At 34.9% G+C, this 11,588-nt stretch overlaps 1 protein-coding gene across 2 annotated transcripts in view; it reads right to left on the bottom strand.

The window, feature by feature from the left end:
- Window positions 1–6,067: 6,067 nt before the first annotated feature.
- GABRG1 (gamma-aminobutyric acid type A receptor subunit gamma1) overlaps window positions 6,068–11,588 on the bottom strand; it is a gene marked incomplete at both ends in the record, with an annotated part of 46,260 nt that continues 40,739 nt past the window's right edge. For both annotated transcript variants that reach the window (XM_081101988.1, XM_081101989.1), the window contains one exon: window positions 6,068–6,337. In XM_081101988.1, the coding sequence (XP_080958114.1) occupies window positions 6,068–6,337 (270 nt within the window). The remainder of the gene's footprint in view (window positions 6,338–11,588) is intronic.

Below are 11,588 nucleotides of genomic sequence, written 5' to 3'. Positions count from 1 at the left end.
GACGGCTTAGGCCCACTCTGCTCTCCAGCCTGTGAGCCTGGCTTCTGTCTGAGAATTGCTCCCCATGTGGGAGTCCACCAAGGGGCAGCCCTGCATTGAGCATCTGTGTCCTGGTGGTCAGTTCATGACATAGCGACTGGTCATTCTGCTGTTTGGTCAATTTGCATATTATCCTTTAATATATAGGATGATGCATTTAAAGTTCCAGACACATGGCAGGTGCTCAAGAAACATTAAACTCTCACCCCATATTCTTCAGCTTTCTACGAAAACAGCATTAGACTTGAAGAATCACATTTTTTTAGTACTGTTCTTTAGTGGCAGAGAAGGGAGACCTAAAAGGTTGAGGAAGAAGATATCCTTGATCCTGATTTTTTGGCTCTTAATTTTCCTTCACTAACTTTGTTCAAATGGAATATTGTCATATCATCATAATTCAGGAGATTTGGAATGGCCTGAGTATTAATCCAGCTAATATATAGTGCCCTCATCAACTCACCTGGGGAAGAGTATCTGACAGTTAAAATTAGGATAAAATCCTCATAGGTTGTTAGAACAATCCAGAAATCCAGTCTTTGCAGTGAAAATCATTCATAACCTCAACTGTCTTTACCTAACCTTTTAATAGTTCAATTTATTTTCAGAACTCTCTAACAAAGACAAATTCTAAATTTATTTTCATAATTGGAAAATTGTGAAATAATTGATCAAAAATTCAATGCTAAAATTATGATTACATACTATGAATAAAAGAACGTATCTGTATGAAACTATAAAAAAACACATTTAAGAGAGTATAACCCTTATTTCGTAACAAGTTACTGAGTTTATTTTGTACTTATAATCATGAAAGTACAGAACACTTTGAACATTTGAGATAGATACCTTTGTCACATTCACAAAATGCTCCTAGAACAATGAGGCAGAAACAGACAACATAGCCATTGCAATCACAAGCCATAAAATTTTATTGTATGAAGCCTCTATATACACTTAACGAACACAAACAGCTGTTGTTACAGTGATTTATTAAGACCCGAAATATATCCATTTAGGTGAACCATGTCTTAAAATCTGTTAATTAGCCCTTTCTTCTCAACTGCATTGCAGGTTCTTCTTAGCCATCCACAGACTCAAAGGTTAAATATATATTTCATTGTCCTAAAAATGTATTTATTTTGAGATAAATATTTCAAGAATTGTTTTAGAGTCAGAAATCAAATCCTGGATTTGTCTGGTTCCACAGCAGCCTATTTCTATTCACAGTCCTGTTTCTTTCCTCTCTTTGTCTAAATACACCCCTGTCCCCTCAGTTAGAAAGAAAAAAGAAGTTATTTTAAGAGAAAGCCCTTTAAAAAGTAACATTATTTAAAAAATAATAACTTGGACAGAACTGCCTTATGATTTTTTTATTTTAGGATATTATTTTTTTCTTTATCTCTAATGTGGGAAAATCGAACATCAATAGAAAAAAATAAGCATTTGATTAACAATGTTCACAGTAACAGAAAAGATTGTAGTACATCCAGAATTTCCTTGCTGTGGTCTAGTGTCTAGTACACACAAATGTGTACAATACAGGACCGCCTCTCCCCTCAGAAACTCCATGCCACTCAGTGAAGGTTCTCTATTAATCACAGCTTCATGTCTGTCACTTATACTTTTTTATTCAGGGGCTATCTTTCCTCCTTCTCAATTGAACTTCTATCACCAGAGTACTGACCTTCATCCTCTCTTACCACATACGGAGCTTCCTACCTGGCTTTTCTTACTCCAAACATCACACACTGATAAGATGAAACTTCTGCAGTATCACTGATGGCTCTTTGGTACTCAGGCATCTTTGTGAACTCTTCAAATGTATGGTATTACCCAACCTCCTGAGGATCATATTCTTGCCTCTCTACCATAGGCCTCTTCCTAGCGTCATCTTTGATCGTCTCCATATAAATCTTAACCTCCAATAAATCTTAACCTTAAAATAAAATTTTCATTTAAGCCCATGCTTCTGTTTCTTTATCCAAGCTGTTTACTTAACGGAAGGTGTGAGTTCCGTTAATTTCACCTATTGACATATTGAATCTCAAGCTCCCATCTCTAAACACATATCCTCCAAGAAACGTTCCCCAAGTTCTCTTCCTTTAATTGTATAATCACCTGATTACATGTTCCTTGAGAATTCATCTTTATGCATTCCCTACTGTATCTATGTATCTTATACCTAAAAAGTGCATAATATTTGAGTTAGGTTATGTCACTTTCAATATGCAAACACAAAAGCGACTGAACTGACCTTACATTATAGAGCAATGTGGTCAATAGTGTTTGGAAACTCCATTTGGAAAGATATTTTGCTTTGTTTTTGTATTCTTTTGTTTTTATGGAGACTTAATAAGGGTTTCTGTGACGTTACAGTGGCTTCTCAAGGGCCTCCTAGCAGTGAAAAGCAGTGATGATCAATAGAAATATTATACAATATTTCTGGACTTTGTGTTGTATGACATTGAGGAGTGACACAAATTTGATGATGTAAAGAAAAATAGCTTGGTCAAAATTATTCTCAAAATCTTTTGGGTGAGAGAAATGCTAAATCATTAAACATTTATTGTATCACTTCAATTCTAACACTATGATCCATGAAATAATCGCAAGTGTGGTATCTTGCTACAGGTAATTTAGCAAGAGTCAAAATAGTTACTGCTATAAAACTTCAATAATTTTATATGTATTTATTCCTTTGTTATGTGATTATTAAATCTCCTTCTATGTAATCAACAAACAAGATGTATCTTGTTGTAACATATTGACTTGGAATGTAATTTCACATTTTATAATTATGGGCTCTTTGATGTGAAAGCACTCTCAACCATTTTTTTAAATTCTAAATCATTGGCAAGCATGCTGCCCTCAGTTCTGGCCTTGCTCTTAAGCAAATATATAGCATATTTTATGAGTACATATTGATGTCAGAATATGGGAACACATTAAAGAAAAAAGAAAACCTGGTGATTGTCCATTATTTACACAAATTTATTTTGCTTTAAATTAGAGTTTATCCATTTTAAAAACTCCTCTATAAAATATGTCTTTAACTTAAAATAAATCCAATAAATTGTGGAATTCCTGTTCAAAATAAAACTTTGTATTTAGACAAATTTACTAAGGAATTTGTCCCTTTCTCTAGTAAATTCCCAGATAATCTTAAGTGACTTTTGTTTGTTTGTTTGTTTGTTTGCTCTTTTGAGAAACTATTTGGTATTTTAGGAATTAATTTCAAGGGAGTCTAATTTATCTTACCATGCAATTGTAAATCCAAGAGAATAAAGGTGTACCAGGCACAATATTCTTTCTCAGAATGTCTAGATCCTGGTCACTTATTTAGAAGGTGGTATATGTGAATTAACTTTTCCCCAAATGATTCTAGATCCTTCTGCTCATTATTCTTCTCATCCTCTGTATCCATTTTTTTTAAGTTAGTGTTATAAACATTTAAAGTAGCTAGAAAACACATTCCAGAATCCAATAAATTAAAACATAACTCACAGGAGAAAGAGGAGTGTTTTTAAACTATTATTTCTCAAATGGCAAAACATTTTAAAGAGAAAAAAATAGGAATTCCACTGCAGTCCCTTGGAAAATACGTTCTACTTGATTTCTTGCAAAAGGAGTTGAACTGCACTTTTGCCCTTTTATTCTCACTTTTAGAAATAATATATGCATATCTCTTTTTCTGATGTACGTGTTTACATAAAACTGCACAAAGTACCACTGGCCTTGAAAAACAAAGTGGTTGTTTTGATGGTATGTACAATGAAGGGATATAGAAAAACATCTTTTATTATTTTTATCAATTTTATTTCCACTTGTAAATATTGCCAACATTCAAAACCAGGTTAATGGAACAGCAATGAGAAAATCAAAGCTACTTATACTAAGCATGTTTAAGTATTAAAATATAATCATGCTCAGACAGACTTGAAAAAAATCCCAGAATTAACTTTGCCACCATGATAATGAGCAAGTTGCAGCCAAAAACTGCATTCCCTTGGAGAATGCATTATGGAAATGGCTATCATACATTTGAATGAAGAGTTTTATTCTTCATGGGTACTTTTTTATTTAACTCTAAATTAATGTTCACCTTAAGAATATCTATAAATTCTGGATGTTATATAAATGAATGCATGAATAACTCATAAATCGATATATTACATGGCCAAAGTTTAATTTGGCTCTCCATTCAAAACAAGCAGTGTCGGTGGATAATTGGGCATTATTGTTCAATTTATGCTTTTTTTTCCCCCCCAGAAGTTTATAAGCATAGTAAAAATTCAGACATATCTGGGGAGCACACAATGACATACATTTAGATTTGTAATAACTATACTCTAAAAACGTAAGTATAACATGACTGACCCTCACTCATGTATTCATTAACCATGTGAAGGAGTTATTGTATTAAAAACTAGAATGTCAAATGTACAGGTGATAGCTTCATCCACTTAACAAGATAGGCCTTTATCAGAAACTTCATCCTGATAGTTGCTCTAGGCAATGGAAACCATTCTTAACTTTTATCTCCAAGATTACTCTGGAGATTTTCTAGAAAATTAGGTGATCGTGAATGAATACAGGTTTTTTAATAAACAATTGATATGCCAAACTAGTTACAAGAAAATAAAGATTAAAGCCTAAAGTTAACTCCCTCTTAACAAAAGACATGTTTTGGAAGCTATTAACCAACAGGCTTTACATTAGAGTGAAATTTTCTCTGCTCCTGTGTCTAGTAATTTAGAGGCCCCCACACTCATGCTCATTAGAGGTGCCTCTAACATATTCCACCTTTAACCTGACTTTTTTAGCCTGCTACCATCTCCTAGAAAAGAGAATATTATAAAGATTTATAACAAAGTTGTAAAACTGACAGGGTCCAAATTTAGGAGATGGAAAAGGCAATATATGACAAATTCCTAAAATGGTGTTTCCAGAACTTTTTTAGTCTGAAAAATGTTAATAGTTCATATTTAAGACCATGCCCTCGGTATGAACTGTTACTCAATTTGCTAGGTAATAATTCTTTAACCACAAAGCACAGTTCCTCAGTGTTTTTGTTAATTTAGGGAATGTAACACTTGCAGAGCATACAGAAAAAAATCAATTCTTTCTCCATTTAATTCCAGTCTTGAGAGAGCTAAATATTTCAGTGTTAACTCCTTTTACTACATAAATGCTAAGAAGTAGAGCATAATATGGTTAGATGTAACAATCTTATATTTTTTACTTTGTATTTTAAAAAAATGACTTTGGTGGTGTCCATCCTAGTTTGTAAATCATCAAAATATTATATATAATCTTACTAACGAATGTCACCTCAATAAATTAAAGTAAAAAAAAAATAAATGTAACAAGAGTTCTAGTTAATACTGTCAGGAAATAGACTTCACTAAAACAGATAAAAAATTGGCCTTTTAATTATGTAAAATTGGCATGTTATTATTTAATTAATAAAGAGTTTATAAATAAGTTAATTTCTTCCTTGGAGTTAAACATCTTGAAAATAAATCCCAGGAAATCATGGCTTTAGGTTTTTAAAATCCTCTATTCCAAATAGGGCATACAAATAAAAAGAAAGAAAAAAACAATTAACAATATTTTCTAGGTGAAAAATTACTCCATAAATATTAGGCATTTAGAATAGGCTCACTCATATATAGACCATATTTAAATAAATCATGTATTAAAATTATTATGTCTTTAAAATATGAATCCAGGAACATAATCCAAAGTCCTAATGTGATTTAAGTAAAATAAATAAAATTTAAGTAAAAATATATGAGTATTTTAATAGATTGCATTTTACAAGTAATCTGTGTTACCTAAATTTAAGTAACTTAATATGCAAATTGCTACTTTACCGACCTATGAAAGTCTTAAAACGATTACAATAATATTCACATTTTGGTCATTGGTTTCTCTGAATTTTACATTTAAACTTCATGTTACTGAAGTACAATAGATTATATTGGATTTAGTCAAATTTCTTATGCTTTTTCTTAGCAAGTAGAACTTATAAGTAAAGATAGGCAACCCAATAAACCAGATTGAACAGCGCAAAGGCTGTTGGGAAAAATATTCGCGAATAAGAGTCGATTTTGGCAATGCGGATGTGGATCCTTCCCTTCCTCCAGGACCCTGTCCTGCAGTCCTCAAAGCAGCAGAAGAAGCTGGCACAGTCTTTGCCCTCCAGACACTGGTACCCGTGATCGTCTTCTGTTTGTGGCAGAGAAATGCTATTCATTGGAATCAGAGTGGATCCAAGGTGGAGTCCAGGAGATATCTGTGTAACATAATAAGTGAGAAAGAGAACAGCATTATAAAAAAGATCAATCTGTCCCCGCAAGGCGAATTCTAAGAGAATGCAGTGAAAATAATCTTGGTTTGAAAAATCAAAGAGGGCCCATGGACAAGGGCAATAGGGTGGTTAAGACCTGCAGGGGGTGGGTAGGGGTTCCTTGGAGGGGGGTAAAGGAAGAGAGGGAAATGGGAGACATCTGTAATACTGTCAACAATAAAAAATAGATATATTATTAAAAAAGAAAAAGAAAAAAGTATTCAATTTTAGTGCGTTTTTATATTATTTACTTTGCAACACACAACTTAGTATTATTTTACATATCGAAGATTTCACATAAACTCTCAGAGATGAAATATATGCTAAACCTTCAGAAAGATGATCCACTAAAATATTAACCATAACTGTATTCTAAAACAAACTATATTTCTATGATATTTTACTCTGAAACATTTACAATGCCATAAATGTCTACTTGCTATTATATTATATTATGCAAGTTATTTATTTTAGTAATATTGAGAAAAATAGCAAAGGTGACATTTTGATAAACAAGTTTTGAGAAACTGTGAGTGAATTAAAAAATGATGTAATGGGGGTTGTGGTAGTGGATAAGCTCAAGGCATCATACTTTGGGGAAAGAATGGGCAGGAGTTAAAAACTCAAGAGTTCAAACTTTGTCTAATTTTACCAATGTAGCTATCCACAAAGCTAAAATTATATTAGCACCTAATTTTATTTTTATAGCTGTGATGAGTATATTTCATAACTTATGTAAAATGATCAGGCTTCATCTTGCCCATCTTACTATTATTACCAGGATTATTTGGGATACATGTCAAATTAATTTTTATGACAACAGGTTCTGAATAATAATTAAATAAGAAAACATTTTTAAATATAAAAATTAAGCAATCCAGGATACTATGATACATTAAAACAATCACTTTGGAGTCAGACCGGCTTGGGCAAAAATCCCAGTTCTGCCAATAGAGTTGTGTATGACCTTGAACAGGAAATGTGACTGTTCTTATGCCTCTGTGCCTTCTGCTATACAAGTTACAATGACAACACATGGATCTATTTGGTGATCAGATGAGATAATGTACACAAAGCACCAAGCAAACCATTTGAAACATAGCAAGCATTCAGCTGCCAATAGGCAATGCTTAATGTTAGTATTGTTACTGCTTGTATTGATTCCTGAACAGCATCTATATAAAAGCCTAAGCAACCATTACAACAGAACAACCAGCAGGACCAGAACGACCGGTCCTATGATGGGCACTGACCACCAGGGGGCAGATGCTCAATGCAGGAGCTGCCCCTGACCCGCGGGCCCTGGTTGCCAGATGGGGCCTGTGGCAAACCTTCCAGTCCCTCCCCCCAACCAAGAGGCCCCTATCACCCAATTGGAGCCAGGCACCAGGCTTGGACAGGGAACTGGGGGTGGGTGTTGGTGGACATGGACGCTTTCCCAGGGGTGCTGAGGGCCAGCTCCCATCTTGGGGCCTGTGGCCAACCTCCTGGATCCCTCCCTACAGCCAGCAGGCCCTGATCACCCAATCGGGGGGCCGGGCCCTGGGCTGTGATGGAGAACTGGGGATGGGTGTTAGCAACCAACCTCCTGAGGCATCTGGATGGGAGGTTTTGACCTCTTGCTGGCTACTAGGGCAGAGGTGATGGAAACGGAAGTGTGGTGAGAATGCAGGGTGTCTGCCAAACTCCCTCTCACTCCCCCTGCCACCCTCCCCTGGGACACCAGGGTTTGCCCAGCAGGGAAGCCCCCGCGCTCAGATGCCAGGTGCCACGAGGAGCCCACTCCACACCCGCGTGACCTCTTCTAGGTGAGCTGGGCTGCAGCCACTGGGGCCACAGGGACCAGTTGGGGTCCCCATGGGTTCATGCAGAAGCTGGTCTGCGAGGCCAGCCGGGAGAGAGTGCGCTGATCGCCTGGCTTCCGTGCAGCATCGCTGGGTGGCCTAGAGGCCCATGCTGCACCCTGGCCCGCGGCATCTGGTCGTGCTCACCACATCTCCGTGTGGGGACTCAGGCACCCTGACTCAGGCAGGGTGGGGCATGTGGAGGCCCAGGGGTCCAGGTGCTGCTCAGGGACCAGAGGTCAGCTGGGACCTGCCCTTCCATCCCAGATACTGGCACTTCGATTGCTGGCCAGGCCTAGGGACCGCACCCGTGCACAAATTTCATTCACTGGGCCTCTATTATATCATAATTGGCTATAAAGTATGTTAAAACAACCAACAATAAAAACCCAGATCTTATAAAAAAAAAAAAGGTTATCAGAAAAAACATGAATAACTCCTTGAATATAATGGCAAGTAAAATATGAATGGAGATTGCAGTTTTAGTAACACTTATTCTTCAAAACTTCTGCATATTTAGGGCTTATCTTAAGATGACATTTTACAGCTTATTATAATCAGTGGTTTTATTGTCTAAACAGCAAGTACAATGCTGACATTATTAAAATTGTTTTAATCTTATCTAAATTCTTCTAATGAAAATGTTCATATATTTTTAGTCTTAAATTTAAAATAAATATATCACAAAGCCATGACAAATAAATATTGTATGGGAATATTTTAAAAGTGAAAAACAAAACCTTATAACTTCTTAAAATGTGGATTTACATTTAAATCCATTTTATTTCTAAAGAGGAATATAGACTCCAAACCACTAAATTATAAAAATTCAGTGTATGCAAACGGAAGCAAATAATCACATTTTGTGATATTTTAAAAAGATAAATGCATCAGACAAGTCATAATATCCATATTAAAAACAAAATGTGCAGCCTGAAGATAAGGAGAAATGCCCTAAACACAAATAAATTCATGACTCCACCAGCTTAGATGTATCATAAAAAGCAGAGACAGCGTTTATTAAATGTTAATGAAAGATCTTTTCAGGTTGACACTTGTGGATACTTTATAAGACTCCTAAATTTTAGTGGCGCACTAAAATGATGTAAAAAACGGAAACATTTGTATTCATTTCCCTGTCACTTAAAACTTAAATAGTTTAAATGCTCATCAGAGTGAAAAGTGATTAAAATACAAGTTTGTTATTTGGGAATTTCAAGGGTATATGGTATAAAACACATTTCATATATCACTGAGAACTGCCATAAATGGAAATATAGTGTGTTTGTCAGAAAATATCGATTGTATATGAAAGGGATGATTAAACACTAACGTGCACAAAGAGAGAAAAATTGCAAGTGAGTCACTTAAAAAATGGATTAATCTCTAGTGGTCAAAGTCATGGAAACCTCCTATGACAGTGACACCTTTATTGACAATTTTCTAGTTTCCTGCTGTCCCCTCAAAACACCAAAAATTCAGAAATTGAGAGAAGCTACACTTTAATGATTGATTAATGTGAATAGAAATATACATTATAAGTGATGAAAAAATAGTTAAGAGCTGATGCAATACCATTAAAATGAATATTTTGATTGGCAGATCTGTCACCCAGAAACTACTGAAAGATTAATCAGAATACAAGCATTTCAAACCTTATTTATCTGAAGTGCAACTATATTACCCAGCTTGTAACCCTTCAAGTAAATATCCTCTGCCCGCTCCCAAAATAGCAAGGATTGAAAAAATAAATGAGTTTAAGTGATAAAAAAAAGAAATGACAAAATTAAATAAAATTTACTCTTACTTTGAATGATAAAGTTTTGAGAACATACCTTTTTTGTTATTTCAAAAGTCACTAAGAATATAGCTGAATGTAACATTTTGAAAAATGGATTACATTCTTCTTATTACATATGCATATTATCTGGTTGTATATTAAACACTATATTACATATATGAGTAACTTGGTTAAATATACAAAGTATATTTTAAGTACCAAGACATACTTCTATCAATTAAATATTATTAAATAGTAAATAAAACATTTATGTACAAATTATATGTGTGTGTATTTACATGATATAATTATTACATCATATGTTAACATCATTAATTATATGTTATCAAATATTAGTAATATGAATAGAATACATTATTAGGTCACGTTATTGATATTATATAATAGTCAGAATTTCAAAACTTACAAAATGCACTTCAGTGTTAAAAACACATAAGGGTGCCGAAACCGGTTTGGCTCAGTGGATAGAGCGTCGGCTTGCGGACTGAAGGGTCCCAGGTTTGATTCCGGTCAAGGGCATGTACCTGGGTTGCGGGCACATCCCCAGTGGGAGATGTGCAGGAGGCAGCTGATCGATGTTTCTCTCTCATTGATGTTTCTGACTCTCTATCTCTCTCCCTTCCTCTCTGTAAAAAAATCAATAAAATATATTTTTTAAAAAAACAAATAAAGGTGAGTCTTGGTGATGCTGAGCTGCCCATCAGCATGTCAGAATTTGTGATGAGTTTATAAAAGGCAAAGAACAGATGGAAACAGGCCAATGGATAAAGCTGACTCAAGGAAGCCACACTTCAGAAAAGGCTCAGGAAATGGGAACAGGATGTGGAATTTGTTCTGTCCATCAAAGTTTCAGAGTGTGGGAGTTGTTTTGCCCACCAACACTGACTTTAGGTAGGAAGAATGGAAATAATATACAGGACCACAATATGGCCTTAAATATTTGACATGTCCATCCCCAGAAGAGCTGCATATAGCCTCATCTCAGCACTACACACTTGTTAAGTTAGTGTTTCACTGGGTTGGAGCATGAAATCAAGATATTTCAATAAAACATATCCTTTAAAATATGCTTTACTTATGCACATCATAGGAAATAGTCTGCGTCTGAAGAAGTATTTGAAACCAGTCACTTAACTGCTAATTCCCTTGGAGTATCTTTGTTTACTTTTGACTTTTACATTGGGCTGCTATTTGTATTGCACTTTGTTATATGGCATTTACATGTCTACTGTACTTTTCTACAACTAGATTTGAAGATCCTGAAAGCAGAAAACACATTCTATCATTCTTCTCTCCTAAGTGTCTTGTTCATGGCTGGTGAAATAAATCTCTATCATTTTACATTTTAATCTAATTGAGAGATTATTAATAAGTTCTGTCCTCTAGTGGGTATACCAGGCCACTGGTGTGAGTATAAGATAGTTTCCTGAGCTTTCTAATCATCTATATGTTGAGTATTCTAATTTCAAAATTAACTACTCTTCAGTTAGTAATGATTAGTTTACTACTATTGTATTAATGTGACCTTTACCTGATTCATAAATAATGTTTA

This window comes from Myotis nattereri, assembly GCF_964212035.1.
Source record: "Myotis nattereri genome assembly, chromosome: 1".
Taxonomy (NCBI): Eukaryota; Metazoa; Chordata; class Mammalia; order Chiroptera; family Vespertilionidae; genus Myotis; species Myotis nattereri.
This window is presented reverse-complemented; position numbering and strand designations above follow the sequence as displayed.